The following is a 25,331-nucleotide window of genomic DNA, read 5'->3' as shown; positions in this document are numbered from 1 at the left end:
GATGCCATCCTCTCTTCCTGTGGACGGAATAAACATAATAGTAATCTATAACTTCTTCTACTGTCTTTTTGTTGTTCATGGTCTTTTTTAAAGTTGGTGTATAAAGAAATGGAGGTTCTGCGTCGACTCAAACCAGATGTTTCTGTGCTCCAGATGTTTCCCTGACAACCAGCAGCAGTTTTATGTTAATGTCTGCAGCTGCTTCGCTGTTTTACTACTACAACATGATAACTGCGGCCGACCACAGACGAATCATACGAACACACATATTCATAAATCCACATATGTTTCCACAGATCCCCACATCTGAGTCTTGATAAATCTATGCTCACTTTCTTGCTTTATGTACATAAGATCTGATGGACAACACATGTCAGGACACGTTCGCCATTCTGACCACACACACCCACATCTACACCGACACAGAGGGACGACGGCAGAAGCAGAATACTCACGTTTGGTGCATTTCTTGGTTCTAGGAGACAAAGTCCACCCGATGCAACACTGACGTCCACAGACACGAGGACTGGAGAGAGACAAAACAACAACCCTTTAACATTTTTGGTACAAAAACTGAGAAAATATTGAGTTCAGTTAAAAAAGGTTTGAGAGCTGATCATTAATTACAGCACAGAGTTATTAAAACACCAGCAATTTTTAAAAGACTCAGGGTCACCCATATATTTTTATAAACTCAGGTTCACTAAAAACACTGCCATTGTTTCCTGCCCATTTCTGTTTTCTATGCATTTTTACACTAAATACATAGTATGTATTTAGCTTTACCTGAAAGGAATTTGGAAGTTGCCACTTTTCTTTTTTGTTTTTTCCTGCCCACTCCCATTATAAAACCCTCTCTCAGTAATAACCACGTTAAAGAGACTAAAAAACATTTTTTAAAGAGACAGGAAACTTGCCAGTCACTTGCACTCAATAGAAACATGTAAAATAGTCTTGTGCAGATTACAGAAAGGGCCATGATTAAAAACAGAAATAAAAGCATTGGAAGCAATGGCACCAGGTAAAATTCTCCAGAGAGAGAGAGAGAGAGAGAGATAATACAATATGAAAGAATAACTTTTCAAACATTTAATTCAAAATCAGGATTTAACAAAAAACAACATGGAGATGAGTTTTACTTTATGTTGTCATTCCCTCATTATCATTTTCACCACAGACTCCACAAACATCCAACTTCAATCTGGTTTCGTTTATCTGCATTGTTGCATGAATCAAGGCACAAATACACGTTTCTTATACACCATCTGGTGCAGAAACATTTCCACCTGTGTTTTTATCTTTAAGGTCAACATCAATGCAGAAACCATGTTAGAGGATTTTTTTTCTTTCTTCCACCACTTGCATAAGTTTCTGATAAGGTTTTACAAAATGACCACACGCTCACCTCTCAGCCAGCCCATCTGCATTCTGGGAAGACAGTCAGTTAGCAGTCCATCACTGGTACAGAGCAGATACACCCCACCTCAGTAACCCCCAATACACACACACACACACACACACACACACACACACACACACACACACACACACTTCACAACTGTGTGTGACAGGAAGTGAGAAAATGTGTTTGTGTGTATTGTGTTAAAAGGTTTGTTTGAAAAGGAAGAGAATAGGCAGGGGCCATGTGGTGGAGTTGTGGTTAGATGTTGCTGGGTTTGCAACCCGGTCGGAACGCCGGCCTTTCTATTTGTTTGTTCAACAACATGAATGGAAACATGATGCTGATGTTGATGACGGAAACTGAGTCTGGACACGCGGCCTCTCCACAGAGGATTTAGTCATTACTCACAGTGTATTGATTGTATTGTAACAGCAGGAGGAGGCTCCACACACACACACACACACACACAGTCTGGTCAGGTCTCACTCAGACTGTTTATCTTTTACAAAAGTTTGTTCTCTTAAATATCCTCTCCAATGGATGAAACAACACAACATCTAAGCATTAACTGCGGATTACTTTGTGTCCAAGTGTGTGTGTGTGTGTGTGTGTGTGTGTGTTTGTTGTTTTTAAATACGATTGGTAACAGTGACCACTGAACCTCTGAGCTCTGACCATCGGTCTCTTCTCTGTGATGTCACCGAGTGCCCACGGATCAACTTAACACCGACACAACATGGACATTCACACTGACACTAGAACTGTTTATATTTACACAACATGGACTCTGGACCAGGATGTGATCATTTGCAAATAGACAAGCACCTCTTTAAGAAGAAGAAGAAAAAGAAAAGTTTAAGTTTCAGAAAGAATTAAAAATATAAAATAAAAGGTCAGATCAGGTTTGAGGAGATCACAAATGCTCTCTTGTCTCAGCCGCTGCTCTCACTGAAAGTCACTGTGAGGAAAAATGAAAGTGAAATGTTTGCCCACCTACACTTTTCCTCTCAACAACTACACATCAAATATCCCTTTTTCTTCCCGAGGACACTGAGCGTCTGTTCGCTTCAGTTTGATCTTCACGTTTGATCTGCGCTCTGCCCCACTCTGCTCCTTCACAACAACCACACACACACACACACACACCAGCAGTCACATAACCCACAACTGTAACACAACCGTCACACAACCAACAACCTAACCCTGAAAATTCAACCTTATCTGAGCTATTAGTCTTCATTAATCCAGGGCAGATTAGTTGCTACAAAGAGAAAGTTTAAATACAAAAATATGGAGACTAGCGTTTAAGGATCAGATGATTATTAACCTATAATTATTATTATTATTATTAGACATAAAGGTTCAGTGATTGATTTTTTGAGGTACCCTTTTTGTTGAAAAAACTTTAAACATTACAGGATTATTTTTTTTATATATCCATATTAGTTTGTTTGCATAGCCCCCAATCACACCATACATTACAGTATATCATGTAGGGCTGAACAATTTTGAATAAATATCTAATTGCGATATCAGAGGGTATGGTTATTTTTACATAATTATTCTCATTTACATTGGAGTAACACATTTCAAATGATTACTGTGTGATATTTGTGCAGATTTGTGAGAAACAAATATGTTTTCATCAGTCTGTAGAGCATACTGTGTATAGGTCAGGACAATATTTGATTTAATATGGTCATTTGACACACATTTTGGCTTTAATAAATATGGTGACTTTAAGGCTGAGACTTGACAATGTTACAGAGAGAGACAAAAACCAATGAGCAAGCACTTGGCATCTGTGGAGAGAGAAAACTCTCTTTAAGAGGAAGAAACCTTTGCAGTCATTGGTCTGCCTACACTGGTTGGAGTGAAAGAAGAAAGAGTGGAGACAGAACAGAGCAGGAAATGTGTGGAGATGTATAACAGCTGAATTAAAATGGTGTCACACTAGTTGTTGTGCGACAGTGTTTGTGTTTGTGTGTTACACAGCAGCATCTACTGATGTCGGACGTCAGGAAAAGGGTGAAAATTAGCATAAAATCCCCATCATGCCAAGCTTATATCAGACTTAATACTGATCAATAACTGCATTACTGCGTCATGTGACTTATGTGTGTGTACATGTCTTAAATAGGCACAACTTTAACAGGCTTTTTGAGGATTAAGACCCTTACGGTTTTGGAGTTAGTGTTAGAATTAGGTTTAGGTTAGGGTTAGGCACTTAGCTGTGATGGTTAAGGTTAGGGTAAGGGACTAGAGAAGGCATTATGTCTCTGAGTGTCCTATTGACCTTGAGGGGACATTTTATCTGGGCCCCACATCTTTAACTGGCTTTTTCAGGGTTAAGACCTGGTTTGAGGGTTAGGGTTAGAATAGGTTAAGGTTAAGGTTGTGTGTGCGTGTGTGTGTGTGTGTGTGTGTGTGTGAACTGCCGCTTTAAAGTGGGTAAAACTGGCATATTTGTATGAGTGTGTGAAAAGGGGAAATAGTTCCTCTCAAGTCTCTCTCTCTCACACACATACACACAAAGTTTATTAGGCCAGTCAGGTCACAGGGTTTAGGATTAGACGCAAAGATCTGGACGTGGGTTTGTGAATGTGTGTGTGTGTGTGTGTGTGTGTGTGTGTGTGTGTGTTGACTTTGCATCCATCACTTGACCGTCAGTCAGACTTGCACTTGAAGCTGGACCCACCCACATGCATGCACACACGCACACACACACACACACACACACACACACACACACAATTTCACACATTCTTGAGGTGTCTGCAGTCCAGCACACCTGCCGGATGCTGATTGGTTGGATGTTTTATGGCCACATACACACACACACACTGCATCAGTTACAGGTAGAGCACACAGACACATGGGGAAATCATTCACTGCTGCCTTCACATCATTCACTCATTCATGTCACGCTCAGATTGGATGCTCTAATTCTGTTAATATCGAAATCTGCAGTGACACAGAGAAGTGTGAGCTCAGGCTTGTGGGTAGTGTCGTTTTTCTTACAAACAGAGTTGAAATAAAACTGAAACTGGTGCATGATCCGTTGTAAAATGAAGACAGAACACACACCTTGTGACTGTTGAACGTGCTGAATGTCTGCTTATTGACTCCTGTGACATGAGGTATTAAACTGGGGCCAGTATTCACCACTGTCCACAAATATGTTTCAAATGAATCAGCTATTAAAAGTATTGCTCTTCTGTAAGACGTCTCAGAACATTTGAAGATGTCACATTTGGTTTCGTGAAGTTCTGGCAGGCCTTATTTTACCAGCTCTATTTTAAATTAGAGCCTTTAGGCATGCAAAGGATTCATAATCTGAACAATGGATGTTGTTGACATAACCCATAACGGGTTCTGAAAGAGGAGATTTTAGATATACACTCCCTTAATAAATGATACCTTAATAATAAATGTCAAGAATAAGACTGTGAATAAAGTTCAGCCTTCAGAATATGAAGAGTCTGATGAATAAAGTGAAGGTTTCTGACAGGATGGAAAACTTACATTTACAGCAACAAAGTGAAGTTGAAATAACCCACATTTTAGATTTTGTACCTTTTGTCTTTCCAGTAATGTCAAAAAAAAACTACCAGCTACTAATCAAAACTCGACATCAGCTGCTCACCCGCTCAGAGCTGCTCTCCTTTGGCCTCCTCGGACCTTCTCCCCTGCTCCCCTCTCATCCAGCTGCGGTGGTGGAGGAGGAGGCGGCGGCGGGGTCGGGGTCTGTCTGCCGGAGCTGCGGCTTCTGTGCCCGTTGTGGCCGGACTGCACGGCTCCCTCCGCCCGCGGAGGACGGTCCTGAGCTGCGGTGTAAAGAGCAAAGATCCAGCTGGTCCACACGCAGAGCAGAGACAGTCGCATGTCTAACAGCTGATGGATTATTTATATATTATTAATATCTGCAGTTTTTCACTCAATCACGTTCACACACTGCAAAGTGCATTATATCATATAACGCCCGTGGGGCTTTCACGGTTTTCAACCACACTGACCCCACGCAGCCTCTCGCTTTATACAGCCACCAACCAATAGGAGCAGAGCACCTGCACAGCCAATAAGAGGCAAAGGAAAGGAAGCAAGGAGGGAAGGAAAGGATGAAAAGACTAATGAGCATTCAGTTTTCAATATATGTTTTAGGGTTCGAGCACAAGGTGTGCAATATAAGTATATCCTGGCAGTGATACGAACACTTTATGTTTAATCCCTTGTAAGAGAATGCAATAAATCATCATTATGAAAACCAGAAAATGACTTTGGTAGAAGTTGAAGTCACTTTTTTAATAATATTAAGTAAATATTATTAACTTAAGTAATATTAATTTGAGAACCACTGACTTGATGAATCATACAATTAAAATCCATGTAAACATAAGACAATATTTGAAGAAAATATTGGCCCCATTATATCGCTGTAAATTGAAGTTTGTGAACTGCTCACTCTCCCACGCCAAAGTCAGAAGAGAAATGTATGCAATTTAACTCACTTTTAGTCAATCTTTATGGACAACAGTGCGCGGGAGTGAGCGGATTACAAAGCATCTCAAACTTCAGTTTCCTACTCCTTTTCCTACTTTATTCTCGAAAGATGACGACTTTATTCTCATAATATTAAGACTTTATTCTTGAAAGATTAAAAAAAATCCTAAGTGTCTAAAACTGTTTTTTGTGTCCCTTGAATCCACGCTTTCCCCGAGTTCTAGTCAAGCTCTGCAGCCTTCTGAAAGTCAAATGTTTGTAAAGTCGTTGCGGCTTTTATTTTGAAGGCGCACAACGGAAATGACTGTGCAAAAAATGTTGCTAACCTGATACAAACCCTCTCCCTCGGGTTGTCGAGGATGTCTCTTTAGTGTAATAAATTCAAAGTTCTTTTACAGGACAACTCTCAGAACAGTTCAACCCGTTTAAGGTAGGACTTCTGAGCATTATCTCGGTAACGCACCGGGCTCAGTCGGCTTACACAGCGACACTGAGTGGACAGGGCACCGGTGTACCTGGTAGTTAGCTTGTTGAGCTAGCTCCCCAGCTATAAGAATGGACCTGTTTGACGACTTGCCAGAACCCACACAGACCGGCGGTGAGTGCAGATTACTGGCTCTGGATAAATGACACTGACTGTTAATGGGTCATAACTAAGCAATTGATTGTTGTTATTACCATCGTTATTATACACTCATCATGGTTATTCTATTTAAACAGTACGTAATAATCAGGTACTAGAGAAGGAAAGTAACTATGGCTCTGGGTTTCAGTCAGAACAGTTAATTCCGTGAGTATTTAGACATAATACGTAAAGTAACTGGAGCCTGAATATGACTCCGTGTGATAAAGATTAATCCCTCACCGGGAATCATCATTTATTACAGCGCTGGAAAGAGATAAGTGTGACACACACAGAAATAGGTAAGAATACATTTGATAATTGAGTATTGAGATATATATACATTTCACTTAAGACAGGTAGAGAGAGTTTGTGGGAAAAGGTGCTTTGTCACTGGATGATTGCACAGTTGAATATCATGAGATTTACACTTGTACAGGTGCAAGAAACAATGCAGGCCTGAGTGGTTTCTTTTGTAGTTGGATTATACTTCAGCCAAATGTTTACAAATGTGTATCTGTCAGTCACTGCTCAAAATAAGATTTACTCAAACCCAGTGTCACTGTAGCTATGGTGAAGTATCGACACGCTGATCAAATCTCATCATCGGAATTCATCTATTCTTCCATTCTTTCCCGAAGACACGACTGACACCCCTGATCTTGTTCCTTGTTCTTTCTCGCTTGCATTTGTTTTGTTTTGATTTGTTTATTCCTCAGGTACAGCCAGTTCACCAGTCACGCCAAGAGCACATACCACGGAAGACCAAGAAGAAGAGGAGAGAAGTGTGAAAAGAAAACGAGAAGTTGTAAACAAAACAGAGGAGCAAGGGCAGATCAAGAAAGTTTGTAGTGAAGGTTTTCAGATGTTCCACTGCAATGTTTGTTTGCCTATTTTATTTAATCACAGCTGTCAGACTTTGAGTGAAAATATGACAGGCTTACACTGTGTGTGTGTGTGTGTGTGTGTGTGTGTGTGTGTGTGTTGTTGTTGTTGTTGTGATTCAGGCCTTCCTGTATTGAAAGGCTATGTAGCAGCAAGGCGCGGTGAGCGGGATGAGATGCAGGATGCCCACGTTCTGCTGCCAGACATGAGCAGCTGTCTGTCAGCTCTTCCAGGACATGTGTAAGATGTCCCAACAACTTTAGAACAGTTTGATATTTCTAGCTTTAATTCATGTTCTGGGTTTAATCAGGACCCTAAACCATGTTCCAAGGTTTAATCCTAAAGTTATTAGTTTGCATTTCAAAGTTGAATCCTGAAGAATTTCTTTTTTCCCAGGTGTAAACCTAAATGTATAATGGAATCCTCACTCATGGGCATGTCCTCATTGTTAAGTCAGAAAGATATCAGATAATAAAAGTGTGGAGAATTTTCACTGTTGTCTCTCTGAGATGTCTCGTCATGTTCTGCAGGTCCCATGTTTCGTACTTTGCCGTGTTTGACGGTCATGGTGGAGCTCGAGCCTCTCAGTTTGCTGCTGAGCATCTGCATCACAATCTGGCCAAGAAGTTCCCAAGCGGTGAGTTCAGGGACAGTGGGAGCCTCAGAGACCATCTGCCTGTTGTGTCTTTTCCTTGATGGTTAAAATGCATCGTCTCTTTCAGGAGATTCTGAGAATGTGGACAAACTGATAAAGAAATGTATCCTGGACACTTTCAAACAGACAGACGAAGACTTTCTGAAGAAAGCATCTAGCCAGTAAGACCACAGAGAGAGTGCAGACAACAATACAGAATCTGTTTTATGTATTATCCGACGTTATATCATAAGTCAACATCCATCAGTCCATGTAGAAATAACAGTAATTATAACAACAGAATTCCATGGAGAATGTTGCTGTTTTTAAGTTTCCTTCTGTATGACAATGACATTAACATCAGCTGCTTTAAAGGGATTTTGGTAAAGTGATAAGTTTACAAAATTCAGTTTCCTGTTAGAAAAGTCTGTCTAACCCACAAGATAAAGAGGGCACAGACAGCACAGTCACCTGGATGTAGTACTGAGAATGTACAAGTACCTCATATATCCACACATTAAAAATCCTGAAATATCCATTTAATGTGTACAGGTTTTTTTAAAAAAAAACTTATGCTAAATATAAATTGGCATTCAGCCTGAAAAGCTTGGACACTTCCTGGAAACAGATTTACATAGAGGTTTAGGTTGTTTATTATCACTCTCATGTTTGTTGTCTGTATGTTGTAAACAGGAAACCAGCATGGAAGGATGGCTCCACGGCCACCTGTGTGCTGGTGGTGGATGACATGGTGTATGTGGCCAATCTGGGAGACAGCAGGGTAAGTTGTTGATGAGAATTTTACACATAATGACCATGTGACCATGGCTGCATCACATTCTGTTTCTATGTTTCTTGTGGTGAAAGTCACCAGGCAGTGGCAGTATCGTCTCTCGGTGTCTGTCTCTAGGCCGTGTTGTGTCGGATGGAGGCGGCAGCAGAAGGACGGAGGAGGTCGGTGACTCTGGCTCTCAGTAAAGAACACAATCCGACCATGTACGAAGAGAGGATGAGGATCCAGAGAGCGGGAGGCACTGTTAGGTACATTACCTTATATACACTGAACCCCAATTTTCCTCTATAATCCCATTCCTTATTACTTTTAATATTCAAATATAATTTTTAATTAACATTTTAACTTAATAAGTGGTTGTCATACGTTGTTATACGTCATGCATTGGCGGACTGCAGGTGCCTCACCACGGCGTTAATATACAGTAATTAGCCACGCTGTTCGTGGTGATGGAGAGCACTGACTCACTACTACTCTCACGAGTATATCTCGTTTTCGGCCGTGTGGCTTATCTGCGCTTCGGCCATTTTAAGAATTCTCTTCTTTTATGAAATGTGCAGTGACTGTCACATATGCCTCTGTGGCAACTCTGTTGCTGATGGTCACACGGCTAAGACAGAATGTCTCTTGGATGAAGTCTTTGGACCCTTGCGATATTAAGCACTCTCATGTCTTTGCAAATTAAGCGTAACCAGTTTGTCCAGTTTTGTCTGTAAACCCTGCCATGTGGAGGGAGGCAAAAAAATATGCAATTCTTGCCTGCTCTGACTTAAAAAGTGGCGATCTCCGTGGGTGTTTTATCGCCGTCAACCATTTCTGACCTAATGTGAGATTGTTGTAATTCAGAAAACTTTACTGTTCTGCGAGGGTCGTACGTGACCAAAGCATTTTGTTTTTCACACAGAAAGAGGCAGAAGAAAGAGGGCCAGGCTTCAGTCGCCACGTTTCAACACATGTATTAAAAAATATACATATTTAAATAGTAATTACAGCATTTGATTATCATTGATTTTTTTAATATTCAAATTATATTTAACTCCGAAAATTTGTTTCTACAGCTCTAGTTTACAACCACCACAACAAAACTTATTACTGAAAATGGCAAAGTAATGAAAATCCTGTTAATCCTATCATGGGTGCCATTTCAGAAACACTCTTAAAACGGTTGCTCATTCACAACAGAGCGTTCCAGCTGACTAAACAGACCCGACTGTGATTTTTGGGAGGTTGGGGCTAAGCATTGAAAAAGGATTGACTGTTTAACATTACAGACAACGAAGAATCAGAGAATTAGGTGATTAATGAATCTCAAAGATGAAGTGAGGAAACATTTAACTGTTGTGCATGTTTTGCAGAGATGGCAGGGTGCTGGGTGTCCTCGAGGTCTCCCGCTCTATCGGAGATGGTCAATACAAACGCTGTGGCGTCATTTCTACGCCCGACTTGAGGAGGTGTCAGCTCACAGCCAATGACAGGCAAGAACACAATCTTTTTCAAACAACTCGCTCATCTTTATTCACTTCCATCACTCAGTCGACCACAGAATCACCGCTGTTACTTTCCATGGCAACTGCCTCTTCTTACTTGGTTGACTCAATCCTGCTTCAGTGCGGATTTTTTTTTTTTTTTTCTGATGACTTTGACACATGTTGGATCTGGTCTCTCTGGGATTGTTTTGTCAAGTTCTCTTTTGGTTTGGAATATGTTTCTACAGATTTACTTGATCAAGCAGCTATTTGGAGAATGAATAAGTCAGTTTCTAAAGTGTTGCTGTGATTTTAGCTTCTTAAATGTAAATATGTTCTGGTTTCTTTGCTGCTCACTGACAGTTTGTTTGTGAACATCATTATTTTTGAGGCTTGGGAATTACTTATATTAATTACACATTTTATGAACCAAAAAGTTACTGATTAATTGATTAAGTTTCAGCTCTACTGAGGTCTCATAGTTACATAGACTGAACTCCCTCGGATATAAAGCTGCAGCCTCTTGTATCTGTCTCTGATGAACGTGTGTGATGTTCATGTGTCTTCTCTCCTTAGGTTCATCATTCTGGCCTGTGATGGTTTGTTTAAAGTCTTTTCTGCTGATGAAGCTGTTAAATTTGTCCTCAACATCATGGAGGTGGGAAACTTCTATGCTCACAGTTTCCCACTTTAGTTTTTATTATTTCACAAGAGTTTATTATTTAATTTAGTGGACATTGAATTAGTTTCTGATACTTTTTTAATGGATTTTCTAAGTTTTGTCCTTCTGAATCTTTTGTTTTCCTACAGTCAAAAGTAATACCTTTGAATCATAAATCAGTCAAATTTTAACATACACTCAAAATAAACATGTTTATTTTCACTTTGCTGAATTGACATAATCTCAGTAATAAATGTCTGTAACTACACAGGGAGAAATAACTATGGTGGCCCTGAGAGGTTTTTCTTATATTTCAACAGAACCATTTAGACTCTAAATGGTTCTCTAAATTTTAGAGCATTTAGAGCAAACATGTTTGGCCACCATTAGATGTGTTGTTTTAGCAATGCTGTAATGACACTTTATTGGAACACATTCAGAAAATACGGGAAGTATTTAATGTGACCTACCCTTACACTTGTACAATAGCACAACTCTGGCTCTGTTAAAACTGGAGTGAAACTGCAATTAATGTTAGTTTGTTATAAATTTATATTTTCAAAAAATATTTGATGTTTTTGTCATTACTGCCGAGGTGTACTTTGTCCTAACCCTCCTATCGTCTCCTCTAACCTTGCAGGAGGGCAGTGTAGAGCCAAAGTCGGGCCTGACGGAGGAGGAGGTGCGGTTTGAAGCTGCCTGCCAACAGCTCGCCAGTGAGGCGGTGAGACGAGGTTGCGCTGACAATGTCACTGTCATCCTGGTTTCTATTGGCTGCTAAATACATCCATCATTCATCATCATGAATGCAACATACATGTGCATGGTGGTCCCTGACACACACACACACACAGTAACAATTGATCTGACAGTCTTACTTTGTTTTGTTTATTTTCCAATAAAAACATTTTTCTTTACTGGTGGTTTATTGATCAGAGTATTTGTGTTTCTCTCCGTCCATTGAGTGATGGATGAATAATGAACTTAATTGGAAAGTCTAACAAGGAACAGGAATTAACCTCAGCAAGAAATCCTTTGTTTTTCTTAATATATAATAATAAACTAATAAACAATATACAATACAGATAACTGCAACTACATCACTGTGATGCTGAGGGGAATATAAAAACAGCAACTTTATTAATCAGGTTCTGTAGCTGCAGTTTTGTATATACTTTGATACTGTGCGAGTCACTAATTGTAAACATTTTCCTGTGTGGATTTCTTATGTCCATGTATGACTGTCACTGCATGGTGACCGATATTGATCATTTAGAAAAATCTATATTTAAAAAAGGGGATGAAAAGTTGGTGAACTGAACTTTAACTGTGGTGTATGTGGCTGTAGTCCCACCCCCTGCCGCTCTGTGTCGCTGTTTCCCAGCTGTCAGGACGTGATCCAACCGGATCTTTGGCGGAACTTAGCGGTCGGTTAGCAACGACCACATCAACAGGAGGATACTGGGAGTGGGACAGCTGTCACCCTGAACCTCTACAAACTGCGTTTTAACCGCATGTTTGTTCAAACTACGCCAATGTGCATAGTGCGCTGGAGCGCGTGCACGACACCTAATTGTTCTCCCGGTCTTCCGGTTAGCAGAGAGTTTGAAAATATGAGCGAGACGAGTCACCGGAGACGAACAAATAAGACACCCGTTACTGTCGTTGCTGCAGCGCGAACAAGCTAACGGGCTAAAGAATGACGCAGTCTTAAAAGGTTTTTTCAACTGCAGCGCAGGCAGCTAACATGGACTCACTGTTGGGCTTTGAGGAGTGTGTCAAAGATTCACCGGAGTTCAGGTAAACACACACACACACACGCGCTATCTGAAACTGCGCATGTGCAGTCGTCCTAATTGTGGCTGATTGTTTTATTCAGACTGAACCTGGATCAGTTTGAGAAGGAGGTTTCACTGCTGGAGGCACACCTGGACAAGGTACTGCAACTACAGCTGCTCCTGCTACTGTTGATACACTCACTGCTACTACCTCAAGACTATTACTACCACTGCTTTTTCTATTGTTATTGGTACAACCTCAATTTTCCACTGTAGTTGCTACAATTGGTACTAATACTGCCTGCCATTGTTGTTACTGTTACTGCTGCCCCTGCTATTACTAGTAATTGTGCTCTTGCTACTTTTATTGTTGTACTCTTACCACTACGGTTGATGCTGTTGCTATTGTAACTGATGTTATTATTGTGACTGCTGCTGCTACTACTGTAGTTTCCATTTAGTACTATTACTGCAATTATTTGTAATAGTCTATTATCACTAAGTTACTACTGCTAATACTTAATTCTGTGACATTGCCAGTAGTAGGGATGGGAATTACAGGGTATCTCACGATACGATGTGTGATACATGCTCCACGATAACAGCAATATCACAATACAATGATTCTGTGACACTCAATGTATTGCAAGACAATCATATAGCGAAACATCACAATATCTGTCTCACTGAAGAAAACAAAAAGTTAAAAGTGCAGGAATTAACTATTTATTCATAACATAGAGAACAAGGTGCATTAAGTCTATATATTGAACATGGATCTCTTAATTTAGCTTTCTCCACCATTATCCCACTGTAAACTGCCTCATCTTTGGCTAGGTAAATTCGCCCAAGTTTACTTTATTTCTTTGAGCAGCAGCACCACAAGGAGACGAGTGAAATTTGTTAATTAAAATATCGATATTTGCACAGGCGAATCGATTCTTGTATTGCATGAGGAAGGACAACGATATATTACCGAATCAATAATTTGACCCACCCCTAGTCACTAGTACTAACTATTTCTATAAATACCATGATGATTTCAAAATGTTACTACTATTATAAATATAACTGTACTGTTTTTGTTTCTGCTATAACTGTCACTACTGCTCTTAAACTGAACATCACTAGTGTTACTACTACTACACTACGGTACTACTGTATACTTGTGTGAAGGCTTTGGATTGGTTGATAATGTGTGTCTTCCACCCATCAGGTGATGAAGCTGTGTGGTAGGATGGTGGAGGCAGGACAGGTGTACAGTTCAACCAATCAGCTGTTCCTGAGCAGCCTGGCCGACCTCTCCACGTACCAGGAGACAAATGGAGTTGTCACTGTATGGAGCTACATGATGCTAATGCTAACAAAAGAACAGATGTTCATCTCATTGTTTTCATGTTTTCCTGTGAAATGTTTCACACCTACTTCCTGTTTTCTTTTTCCTCCAGAATTGTCTGAACCAGTTTAACCAGGGCCTGCAGGAGATGGTCAGCTTTCACACTGTGAGTTCACACACACACATTACTGGGGGTTTATGTAGTGACTTGTTTATATTTATGATTCATGGCAGCCACAGTAATCAGATTTCTTCACAGCAGCATAAACTGCTATGTTAAAAATTACATTTTAAAGTTAAATAGTGTATATTGTGTCTTGTCCTCAGATGTTGTTTGATCAGACACAGAGAGCCATTAGTCAACAGCTGAACAACCTCTGTACACAGTAAGTCCAACACTCACATTGTCTACATTCATTTACTAAAGGTATGACTTAAGATGGTCGTTCAGGTTTTCCACCATGTGCAGTCTCCTGGCTGACACTGATGGTGACGACGACAATGATGAAGGTCTTTCTGGTTCTCAGGTTTCTCCCTCAGCTGGCAGAGACCAGGAGAGAGTTTGTTCGGATCGGTGAGGATCTGGAGACGGCAGCTCTAAAAAACGCTCAGGTGTCACGCCACAAAGCCAGTGAAGCAGAGAGGGCAAGTCACCTGCTGCTGGCCACACAGAAATGCTACCAACACTTCGCCTTGGACTACTGTCTGCAGGTACACTAAGCATAGAGATGTGATGTTGTGACGTCCTAATGTCAACATTCCTTGGACGTCTGTGTCAGACATTTTGTTTACTGAAGGCCTCCTTGCTGTTTCTTTTTATTTAGCTGAACAGCTTCAAGATTCAGCAGAGGGCAGATATCTTAAACTCAGTGAGTCCATCTCCTATTTTTTTAAAAGCTGTATGCAAATTCAACTATTAGCTAATATAACATCAGTTTATTTGTGTGTGTGTGTGTGTGTGTGTGTGTGTGTCAGGTCTTCTCCTTTGTCCACGCTCAGTTCACCTTCTTCCATCAAGGCTTTGACCTGCTTAGAGACATGGAGCCCACCATGAAGACCATGGCAGCACAGGTCTTGACCCCTAAGATCACTCTGCCTTTCCTTCACTTTATTAGAATACACATTGTCTTATATCGTCTCATGGATGTGTCTTGTCCTCAGCTCTCCCAGCTGTCAGCCGACTGTGTGTCAAAAAGAAAAGACCTGGAGAACAAACACCTACTGGTGCAGCAGAGAGTGAGGGGCTATTTATTATCATTCTTTTAGAATTACCTTTTTATTGTAGCACAATCCTTGGTCCAGAATTCTATAAAATCTATCTTGCCATTTATCCCGTGGATAACCCGGGATATCCTGTTTGTATATGCCAGGATGCTTCAGGTGAGCAGATGGTCAGCCCGTGTCCGGGAAGTGATGACATCATCCAAGGTTACCTGTTCAAACGTTGCAGGAGGAAATCTAAAACCTGGAAGAGGTACGCAGTGTATTATACAGATAAAGGACCACAAAATAATAAAATAAAATCATTATGATCATTGATGATCGATATGTGTGAATTTCTCTGTGAGATGAATAAAGTATCTATCTATCTATCTATCTATCTATCTATCATATGTATTTTTGTTTCAGATGTTGGTTTACAATCAGAGACAATCAGCTTATTTACAGAAAATCCCACAAGGTAAGACTGAATATGAACTTATTGAGCAGTATCAGTTTTGTATTGTTACAGAATCACTACAATGAATTATTGTTTATTGACAAACAATTTAGCCATAAAACCAGAGATTACAAAATAGGGGGGAATAACGTACACCTTGATGATGTTCAGCATACAGAGACACAGAATGTCAACAATATTTCAGCAGCTGTATGTTACTGTTTATTGCTGCAGGATGACACCATGGTTCTGTTCGAGGATCTCAGACTGTGTGCTGTCAAATCCCTGGAGCACACCGACCGACGATTCTGCTTTGAGCTGCTTTCAGTCCAGAAGTGAGATTCTCTCGCTCTCAGACTCACACATATGCACACTTTTATGCTCAGAGCCAGGTTAAAGCTAGTTAAACCTGTTTAAACCTGTTGAATCCCAATTTACATTTAGTTTAATCTTTTTCAACCTGATTTGAATCTAGTCAACTCTGTTTTATCCTGTTTTAAACCTAATTAAAATGGAGTAAACCTGGCTTAATTCTGTCAAAATCCAATGTGTGTGTGTGTTTGTGGTTGAAGTTAATTTTCACACGTGGTGTTTCCTTGTTTGTGTCAGGAGCTGTGCTCTGCAGGCCGACTCGGAGCAGCTTAAGCAGGCGTGGCTCAGTGCTCTGCAGGGCAGCATTGACCTTGCCTACAGAGAGAGAGGAGGCACACCCCTCGCACAAGTGGGTGTCTGTCTTATTTTATTTCTGTTATTTTGTCGGTTTCAATGACTGTTAAAAAAAAGATCTCCTCTCCTCCAAACATGTGGATTGCCTCCTGGTGGCTGGTTGTAATAAAGGTCATAAACCCCACCTCCTTCATTTTAGCAGATAGAACGGAGTCGTAATAAAGTGAAACATCTGTTAACACTGTCTTCCTGGTAATTGTATCTTCTTTACCCATCTGCAGCCAAAAGAACCCCCCTCTCTACTGTGTGGAGAGGAAAACCCACCGGCGCCCCCAACTCAGAGGCCAGCTGCCCTGGGTGTTGCTCTGAGTGGCCCCGGGAACCAGCGGTGCTGCGATTGTGGGGAGGAGGAACCTCGCTGGGCCTCCATCAACCTGGGAGTCACCATGTGCATTGAGTGCTCTGGCATACACAGGTAACCACAGCAGGACATGTGTCTTTTTATTGTGCTGCTGCACTCTTATACAGTATGTTAGCTTTAGCACCATTGCTATGGTTACAGTCTCTAAAGCTGGGACTTTAGGTTAACACTGCTGGTCATGTTTTATTCCGAAAACTGCGGGGAGGCATTTTACTGTGGACAAACAGAAACTAAGACTTTTATTTTGAAAACTGTGTTTGTGTTTGTAGGAGCCTGGGTGTTCACCTGTCAAAGGTGCGATCTCTCACTCTGGACTCATGGGAGGCTGAACAGCTGAAGGTAGCTTTTATAAACAATTACATCTTCAGTTAGATACTAATGTTTTGTGAGCTGAGACCCATGGCTGATAAACAACACCTGCCAGACAGACTGCTTCCTCCGAAGGCGGCAAAGCCCAAATTGAGCCACAGCTTTATACATTTTTGTCACTCTTGTCACATGATATGGAACAACTCTTTCTGCAGCTCCTGTGCATTCTGGGAAATGATATCATGAATGGAATCTATGAGGCGCGGTGTTCAGAGGAAGGAAGAGTCAAACCCACAGCTGACAGCCCACGGTAAAGTCACTCATCTGCACTACACTGCACAGTCTTGTGCAACATGTCCCAAAACCAGCCTGAGACATGGAGGCTTGTTCTTAGTGGGGACACAAGGAAAAAAAACGATAGCCACATAACCACAGTCTCAATATACAAGATCTAAGTCAGTAGAAGTCTGTAATATCATGAATATATGTGAAGAATATGATACATTTATTTCACTGTTGACGGGCTCTTTCAACAAGAAAAAGTATGTGTTACTTTGTAAATCGCACAAAAATCAATGGAGAAAATCAACATTTTTAGCTGATGGTGACAAGGGACTTGCTAGTTTACTTTTGCCTATACTGAGACACAGAATGAAGCGAATTCTGATGTGAAGCTTCTTGTTGACCTGCTGCCCCTGATTTTTCCTCAGACCAGAGAAAGAGATGTGGATCAAAGAGAAGTATGTGGAGAAGAGATTTGTGCAGAGCAGTGGTTCTGATGCAGCTCGTAAGTCTACCAGTCTTAAGTGACATAAATTCACCTGTAACTGCAGAATATGTAAAATATGTTTTTGCTTCAGAGTGTCCTAAGGTCAACCCTGGGCATCTTTACCAGGCAGCTTTGGCTGGCGACCTAGTTGCCATGGCAAAGGCATTGGCTGAAGGAGCAGAGGTCAGTGGCTGTGTCCCTGAGGAGGAGGGACGCACAGCACTGATTGGAGCTGCTGTTGGGGTAAGAAGGTTTCCCAAAAAGTTTTTTAAAGTATATATACTCTTCTGGAAGCAGGTGTACGTCTTCATGTGACCTATGCCTCATATCACAGAGAAGGTTTGATCATTGGCTTTGTTCAAATGATCCTTTTTTAGTGTTCGTGATTCTCCATGTGCCCTACAGGGGTCACTGTTGGCCTGCGAGTTCCTGCTGCAGAACGGAGCAAACATCAACTACCGAGACCTGAGAGGACAGGGAGCACTGCACGCAGCTGCCACTGCTGGACACACTGGGTAATCACACCTATAGGATTCACACATGTACTTCAACACTGATTTGTTTAAACAAAGCCAACACACAGCTTCTTCATTGGCGGCTCTAGACAGGTGTGTCTGCTGCTGAAGAGAGGAGCCAATCAGTACGCTGTGGACGAGACAGGACAGGATCCACTGGCCATTGCCGTGGAAGCCGCTAACGCTGACATTGTCACACTGTGAGCCACCGCTGATTATCTTTTTGCAGTTACACTGTGTATGTCTGCTCTATGTTTTTCCCTTGTTTACTAAATGTGTAGTCATGTGACCCTCACCATGCATGTTGAAAGTCTAGAATCTTCTTAAGTGTAGGTCACAACATGACGCCACCCTCAGGACAAACTGAGATCCAGCAGCTGTTTGTGGTCAAATAGTTTAAAAACAAATAAATAAAAATGGGTCTAATAATAAAGATAAATAATCTGTTTTGTGTGTGGTCTCAGGCTGAGGATGGCCCGGATGAATGAAGAGATGAGAGATTCAGAGGGCATCTTTGGAGCCATGGGTCAGTGGACTTTGTTCGACCTCTAACCTGTTGCTGTCTGTGAAATGGCAGTGAGCTGATTGTACATGTGACGTCATTTCTCAGGAGATGACCAGACTTTTCAGGACATCTTCCGCGACTTCAGTGATATGGCCTCTCACGACCCAGAGAAACTCAGCAGACGGCAGTTCATTCGTGGAGGAGGAGACAGCGAGCGTGGCGAGGAGGAGGAGCGGGATAAATATTGAACAGGGACACCAGTGTTGGAAAGATGTAAGACATTTGTCATTTGACAGCGGATCTCCTCACGCACGGTAGACTCACTGAAACTTCAGACACATTTCATGTCAAGATTTTACTGTTTTATGACAGACAAGTTAACGGTCTGAATAACTTTTCCTGGTCTTTCTTCAATAGAAAAATGTGGCGATTTTGTAAATTGTGTTTCCTTTTAGAGGAAAATTGATGAAATAATTCCATACATTTATATATTTAACATACAGTTACTGTGAATGGAAAAAATGTTACAGTGCTGAAGATGACTGAAACCGACTAATCATTAACAGTCAGTCTGACGATTATGATTTGATTTTTAAAATGTCTGAAAATGTGTTTTAATTTAAACATGTTAGCTTAATCCTCAAGCTGTGAATATTAATTAATATTAATTATTCTTTTTAAAAATTAAGTAAACCACTAACTGAATATTTACTTTTGGAACCCCCCCAAAAAATGTCCCTCAAAAGGGTAAAAAGTCTCGGAGAAACTTCTCCAGGCAAGGATTGAGAGAATATTTTGTAAGAAGAAGTAAACGAAGCAAAGGACAAGTGAAGAAGGCAGGGATGCAACGTTACAGATGCTAACTGATGTTAATCACCAAGAAGAAGAAAAACAAAGAGACACTTTTACAGTATCTTATTTACTTCACTCTGATGATGAAGTTAAGACATTTGTTGATGAATATCTTTTATATGTAATTTAATTGCTTAATTGGTCCATTTGTTTATGGAAGTCATGATTAATGGTTAATTGATTAACTTGCTTATATGAAACACCTCATCCTTGTTACTTATGCACCTGTTTAGACAGGTGTCAAGTTACATTTCATAAAACATTTTTTATTGGAAAACAATAGTGTCGATGCAAACTCAAAGCATTTGCACTAAAATGTGTTTAACTTGATTTGGACGTTTTTACTTGATTGTGTCCTACTGGAGACACTTGTGTCCTCTTAGTCCTCCTCATTCATCTGAGGGAGTCTTCACTCTAAACACAACCTCTTCTTCTGTAGCAGTGAACGCAGTGTTGGTAATGATTGTGTTTGGTTGATGCAGTCAGTGATGGTGGATTCACTGCTGTTCCAACACTTTCTCTCAGAGTCACACGTCTCTTCTTTATGGTTGAAAGGACTTGTACATGTACTCAGCGTTTATTCAAGTTTTATTAATGCCACACACTAACAAAAGTGGGATGTATAGAGGGTTTTTTTATGCTTGCAGCTTCTCACTTGACATACTCTCTTCTTATTGTTTGGCTTCATGTTTTCAGGTCATCTGTTTCAAGAACAATTCAGTGAAGTTTTTTTTTTGTTTTTTTTTCTTTTTTTTACAAATTCACAAAAATGCTACAATGTCCTGAACTCTCTTTAGATTTTTTTTATTTTAACTGAAGATGAAAAAGTATTGTTGAGAAGGTCAAGGTCATGTCACACGTAGTTTAACGGAAGCATCTCTGTCTTTAAAGTTGTTAGATATCAGGTAAAGTAGTGCAAAGTTTAAACCTTCCTCTTCCTCATCAACCAGCTGGGACACGTTATTGTCCCCTCAGGATTGACTGAGAGTTCATATATAGCGCCACCAGCAGGTCATCATTACAATGGGTCTCAAACTTTACTGGTTAATGACTAGAGAGTGTACAGAGGTGGTGTCACTGCCAATATTTCACTGGATCTTACTTGTAATGCTAAAGCTAATGCTAATGTTTCATATATTTTGATGTAAAACAGGGTTTGATGTTGCGCATGTTTAATTGTTGATATTTAGATAAATTTGTAGTTTATTAGTGACTCGTGGTCTTGCCGATCATAGGTGATGGACCTTCACTTGCTGCTGTAACTCACTGCCAGCAGTTTTATTTTATTTTACTTATCCTTTATTTAGCCAGGAAGGTCCCGTTGAGATACAAGATCTCTTTCAGGGAGTCCAGGTCCTATAAATATTTACAAAGACAAAGCAATTTCAGATATAAACAACAGAATGTAAACGCTAAAAATACAGTCAGTGCTTACCAAATGTTCACATTGAAACTGCCTTCAAAATGTGTACGTTTTTGAACGCATCATTGTTGGTGTCATGGGAACACTGTTGCTAGGCAAAAATAAACAAACAGTGCAAATATTGTCATGCTCTCTCCCTATAGGTCAAAGGCACATTTACATGAGCCAATGTTAGCTATCTGGCCAAATGTAACCAGTGACTGAGCAGCATTTCGTCATGTGTTTGTCCTGTAGCTGCGCGTGGATTAAGGAATTGACCACTCTGTTTTGTTCCGTTCAAATAGCGATAGTTGATGTTACAGAGGTCTTGATGATGCATTTAAAGACTTGTATGGATTTTGGTTTGTTTTGAGGTGCCTTCAGGATGTTTCTTATGACCACGGTTCTACTGTGTTTTATTAACTTTGATGTTTTACTGTGCGACAAAGGGATGTAAAGGGATGTGACGTCACACTGATTGACATGTGTCTCATTTCAGAGTCTTAATGGATTTAATGAACCATTCGAAATAAGCCCTGAAGCAGAAATCACAGGTCTCTGCTGTTAAGTCTCTGTTTTCACTGAGAATTTAATCCTAAATGGTTCCTCTGCCTCATTTCAGAATCATGGTTCTGATCCTTTTCCTCTCCTGTGTTCAGACAGGCTCTGGATGACGAGTTTCAGGGTGAATTTCTGGCTCAAATGAGATGAAAACATTTCACTCACTGTTACAAATGTTATGTTAAGGTGATGCTACTGCTAAATAAAAAAAAGAGTTTTAACTCATGTTGATGAGTCTGTATGCAAGTCTGCACATTAACATATTCAACACGTGTAGTTGGTTCCATTTAAAACACAATGAATATATATGTTCAATTGGTTTCAGATGGGGCTCTGTCAGGAGGTTCATGACCCTGTGAACATGGATTTATAAGAAAACAATAAACTTCCCTTGGGGCCTTGACAGAATGAGTACTTTTACTTTACTCAGACATAATAAAAATCTTACTCTTCATAGCAAAATAGCTGCTTTTCAGTGACAGTCACTGGGGATGAGCAGACAAATAATCAGGGAACATGACACCAATGCTCTAAACAGGAAGTCCCCACCTGGACACCAGGACCCTCCTCTCTCTCTCTCACACGTACACATTTCCTGTAAATCTCCTTCAAAGACAATATTAATTCACTACATTTACTGAGAAATTATCAAATATCCAGCCAATCAGATTCAATCTTTATTGACAAACTGAGAACAGACATTTTCATCAATAAAGACCTTAAATATTAATGTTCATTTAACATTAATGTATAGGTGTGAGTCAATGCAGCAAAACAGTTTTGAAACATCACTGCTTTTTCAATCCTTGGTCTGAGTACAGTGATGATTTTTACTGTTTGTGTACTATTAAAAGTTTCTTTTAATAGATTTATATTTTCTAGTTTTACTTTGCTGCTTGAAGACAAAAATAAAAATATATTTGAGGACACTGCTATTGTGAACAAATCAACATTTGACAATTTTCTTGACAAAATAACTTGGTTAATCAATAAAAAAAAACAGATTAATTGATTATGAAAACAATTATGTTGAAACATGTTTGCATTTACTGTGGGTGACAAGTAGTTATCTCTGTTACTCATTTAAAAAGAAGTTTTATTGGCTGTTAAATGACAGAGAAGATGAGTGAAGGCACAACTGTGTTTTCATGACGTTCTCAGACTGTTCAGGTGAGTCTTGGTCTTATAATCATGTGTTTCAGTCTGACAGTTTTCAAATGTCCCACACTGATCACACCTCAAACACCTCTCAGTCTTGTCCTTTCTTCCTCTTCTTCTTCTTGCTCTTCTGTGGTTGTGGTTGTTCTTCTTCTTCCTCCTCCTCCTCCGTTATTGTTGTTTTTCTCTTTGGCTTCTCCACCTCCTTCACCTGCTCCATCGTTTCCCACACTTCGTCATCCTCCTCCTCCTCCCCCCCCTCCTCTTTCTTCACCTCCTGATTGCCCTCTTCTGCCCCTGCTCCTCCATCCTCCAGGTTGCGGCTGGACAGCAGGAGGCAGTTGAGTCTGGACTTGAGGTAGACTTTGTGCTGCAGCTTGTGGTCCTCCAGGTCATGAATACGGAGGAAGCGATCCAGCCCACAGGACGCCACCACCTGTTGGGAGGGGTGACACTGCAGCCACCGCACACCCCCCGCCAGCCCCTTTAGGCAGCCACGGACCAGACCTTTCCTCAGGTCCAGCATGGCAATCTGACCATGGGTGTTCCCCACCACCACCGTGTTACCAGTCGAGGGCAGCGACAGAGCTGTGAGAGGGTATTCTCCGTAATCGGCCTCCAGCACAGGACGGCGCTGAGGGGAGGACGGGTCAAAGACATGGACCTGGGGAGACAGGACAGAGGTGTCAGAGATGTCACTGGTTTAAAAAGGGACAGGTCGGGGTTATTTGAAATGTGGCTGTATGAGGTACTGACAACGCTGAGTGTGCAGACCAGCCTGACACATGGTGTCCCTGTGAGACAAATATGATTTTTTTTCTATGGACTTTGCTAAGGGAGAGTGAGCAGTTTCTAAACTTTAGTTGTTGTTGGATAAGGCTGTCCAACAGCCTGGTAAAACAGAACTTAAAATACATCCGTCTGACTAAACCCGGACTTCTAAAATGCACATAAACATGTTAGTCAAACTAAAATTGTACAAAGCCGAGTTTGGATGGATGTAAATACCAGGTTTGCCAGTGGCACCTCAAAAAACCTATCCCATTAAACTTTCAAAACAGTTTGACATCAGCGCCGTGAACTCACTTGGTGGAAGCCTGTACAGGTGACCACTTTGTCGGAGTCCGGGATGAAGGCCATGTCTCTGACCCAGTGCGGCCTCCGCAGGTCCAGCCAGTCGTCCCGCAGGTTTTTGGCGGTGAACACGGGTTTCTCCGGCCGCTCCAGGTCCCAGATCTTCAGTCCGTTCTCCTTCCCGCCGGTCGCCACCTTGTGTGGGTGAACCGGACTCTGTCGCATCCTGCTCACGTTCTTCCCGGCGTCCAGCTCTGTGACGGGTTCGCCGCTGTCCTCCCTCCAGACCCGCAACGCACCGTGCTCCCCGCAGGTGATCAGCGCAGAGTCGCTGAGTGCGGCCAGTCCGGTGAAGCAGCCCTCCGTCGGGTCCCCGCAGCGCCGGGACTCCGTGAACTCGCCCTTCTCGGTGCTGAACGTCTTCACGAAGCCGTCCACGGAGCCGACCAGCAGCTCACTCTCCGCGGGGTCTCCCCAGCACAGAGCCCGGACCTCCTGGTCGCGGCTCAAGTGGCTCGTGTTGCAGAAGTTAAAAGCCTGTTTCTGGGCCACACTGACTCCCTTCAGGATGCCAGTCTCCGAGCCCAACCACACAGAGCACAGCCGACTCCGCTCCCCCATCACCGCGGTTTTAAATGGACCGAGGACTGGATCAAAAACTTGACTTCAGTTGCTGTGGATCCTGATCTGACAACACGCGTGGTTCGTCTGTGTCGCACGTAAATTACGTCACTCTCTCTGTTTGCTTGTACTTCTTCTTGTTCGTTTTATTGGTGGTTGGCAAACGAAGTCAAGGTGTATTACCGCCATCAACTGGTAAGGAGTGTGGACTCTGATATCTACATATGAATATTTTGTCATTTATAATAAATTAAATAATAATAATAAATCCAGTTTTCAGAATATGCTGAAACTAATTTTTTAAACTAATTTGAAACGTTGATTTTATAAACTTGTTTGGGAAATCCAGGCTCGGCAAATACACGCGTGTATAACACTTCAATAGTTTTATTTTATTGAGAAAGTGGTCACAGGAACAACTTGTAGGTGATCATGTCCGCTTTTACAGGTTTTAATTTGCATAAATCCTCCTACGGTCAGTTCAGTTTAAAATTAATTTGTAGGTTAGGTTAGGTTATGTTGTGAGTAAAATTACTGCTAATGTAGTTACATACTATGTCCACTAGATGCCGGTGCACACACATAACGTATTAATACACGTTGGTCAGTTAGATTTATTACATCAGTTGGACACAGACTGACGAAAGGTGTGTTAAATTATGTTCCAATCACAATTAATACTGTTTTAATGCATGTATTTAAATCAGTGACTCTTTAAAATCATGTTTTTCTCGCTGACAC

The 25,331-nt window shown here is 41.1% G+C and overlaps 4 protein-coding genes across 11 annotated transcripts in view; 2 read left to right on the top strand and 2 right to left on the bottom strand.

Annotated features, from left to right (window-relative positions):
- LOC131462473 (latent-transforming growth factor beta-binding protein 4) overlaps positions 1 to 5,378 on the bottom strand; it is a 41,031-nt gene extending 35,653 nt beyond the window's left edge. For 4 of the 5 annotated variants that reach the window (XM_058633716.1, XM_058633719.1, XM_058633720.1 and 1 more), the window contains exons 1-2: positions 5,049 to 5,378; positions 456 to 526 (exon numbers count right to left, since the gene is read on the bottom strand). In XM_058633716.1, the coding sequence (XP_058489699.1) occupies positions 456 to 526; positions 5,049 to 5,287 (310 nt within the window). In that variant the 5' untranslated portion in view covers positions 5,288 to 5,378. The remainder of the gene's footprint in view (positions 1 to 455; positions 527 to 5,048) is intronic. The other variant, XM_058633717.1, reaches the window with a different exon arrangement.
- An 824-nt stretch (positions 5,379 to 6,202) lies between these two features.
- Positions 6,203 to 11,880, top strand: ilkap (integrin-linked kinase-associated serine/threonine phosphatase). Of its 4 annotated transcripts, none has more exons than XM_058632954.1 (10): positions 6,203 to 6,500; positions 7,244 to 7,381; positions 7,532 to 7,649; positions 7,940 to 8,046; positions 8,132 to 8,225; positions 8,737 to 8,824; positions 8,954 to 9,084; positions 10,192 to 10,311; positions 10,879 to 10,960; positions 11,604 to 11,880. In XM_058632954.1, the coding sequence occupies exons 1-10, from the start codon at positions 6,458 to 6,460 to the stop codon at positions 11,742 to 11,744; spliced, it is 1,062 nt and encodes a 353-aa protein (XP_058488937.1). In that variant the 5' UTR covers positions 6,203 to 6,457; the 3' UTR covers positions 11,745 to 11,880. The 4 variants fall into 4 exon arrangements, with proteins under 4 accessions (XP_058488937.1, XP_058488939.1, XP_058488940.1 ...); XM_058632956.1 differs by having other exon boundaries at positions 6,207 to 6,332; XM_058632957.1 differs by lacking the exon at positions 6,203 to 6,500 and having other exon boundaries at positions 6,630 to 7,368.
- A 491-nt stretch (positions 11,881 to 12,371) lies between these two features.
- On the top strand, positions 12,372 to 20,545 carry zgc:162872 (BAR_ACAPs and ArfGap_ACAP domain-containing protein). The gene is made up of 22 exons (XM_058634717.1): positions 12,372 to 12,763; positions 12,843 to 12,900; positions 13,958 to 14,077; positions 14,190 to 14,243; positions 14,405 to 14,463; positions 14,605 to 14,788; positions 14,902 to 14,946; positions 15,053 to 15,148; positions 15,239 to 15,313; positions 15,448 to 15,551; positions 15,707 to 15,758; positions 15,972 to 16,072; positions 16,347 to 16,458; positions 16,685 to 16,878; positions 17,094 to 17,163; positions 17,349 to 17,443; positions 17,844 to 17,920; positions 17,994 to 18,145; positions 18,308 to 18,417; positions 18,507 to 18,617; positions 18,882 to 18,943; positions 19,028 to 20,545. The coding sequence occupies exons 1-22, from the start codon at positions 12,711 to 12,713 to the stop codon at positions 19,168 to 19,170; spliced, it is 2,127 nt and encodes a 708-aa protein (XP_058490700.1). The 5' UTR covers positions 12,372 to 12,710; the 3' UTR covers positions 19,171 to 20,545.
- A 1,856-nt stretch (positions 20,546 to 22,401) lies between these two features.
- wdr74 (WD repeat domain 74) lies at positions 22,402 to 24,676 on the bottom strand. The gene is made up of 2 exons (XM_058634050.1): positions 23,982 to 24,676; positions 22,402 to 23,559 (listed from the first exon to the last, which is right to left on the bottom strand). The coding sequence occupies exons 1-2, from the start codon at positions 24,588 to 24,590 to the stop codon at positions 22,987 to 22,989; spliced, it is 1,182 nt and encodes a 393-aa protein (XP_058490033.1). The 5' UTR covers positions 24,591 to 24,676; the 3' UTR covers positions 22,402 to 22,986.
- Positions 24,677 to 25,331: the final 655 nt, after the last annotated feature.

This window comes from Solea solea, chromosome 7, assembly GCF_958295425.1.
Source record: "Solea solea chromosome 7, fSolSol10.1, whole genome shotgun sequence".
Taxonomy (NCBI): Eukaryota; Metazoa; Chordata; class Actinopteri; order Pleuronectiformes; family Soleidae; genus Solea; species Solea solea.
Note: the sequence above shows the minus strand (reverse complement) of the source record. Positions and strands in the feature narration are given on the sequence as shown.

Bases quoted from the DNA above. Each gene is read 5' to 3' on its own strand.
- ilkap (XM_058632954.1), top strand. From the start codon at position 6,458: ATGGACCTGTTTGACGACTTGCCAGAACCCACACAGACCGGCG. The intron at 8,047-8,131 runs GTGAGTTCAGGG...CGTCTCTTTCAG, and splicing joins GGCCAAGAAGTTCCCAAGCG to GAGATTCTGAGAATGTGGAC. The intron at 10,961-11,603 runs GTGGGAAACTTC...CTAACCTTGCAG, and splicing joins TTGTCCTCAACATCATGGAG to GAGGGCAGTGTAGAGCCAAA.
- zgc:162872 (XM_058634717.1), top strand. From the start codon at position 12,711: ATGGACTCACTGTTGGGCTTTGAGGAGTGTGTCAAAGATTCACCGGAG. The intron at 16,879-17,093 runs GTAACCACAGCA...TTGTGTTTGTAG, and splicing joins GAGTGCTCTGGCATACACAG to GAGCCTGGGTGTTCACCTGT. The intron at 18,418-18,506 runs GTAATCACACCT...TGGCGGCTCTAG, and splicing joins GCCACTGCTGGACACACTGG to ACAGGTGTGTCTGCTGCTGA.
- wdr74 (XM_058634050.1), bottom strand. From the start codon at position 24,590: ATGGGGGAGCGGAGTCGGCTGTGCTCTGTGTGGTTGGGCTCGGAGACT. The intron at 23,560-23,981 runs GTGAGTTCACGG...CTGTCTCCCCAG, and splicing joins CCTGTACAGGCTTCCACCAA to GTCCATGTCTTTGACCCGTC.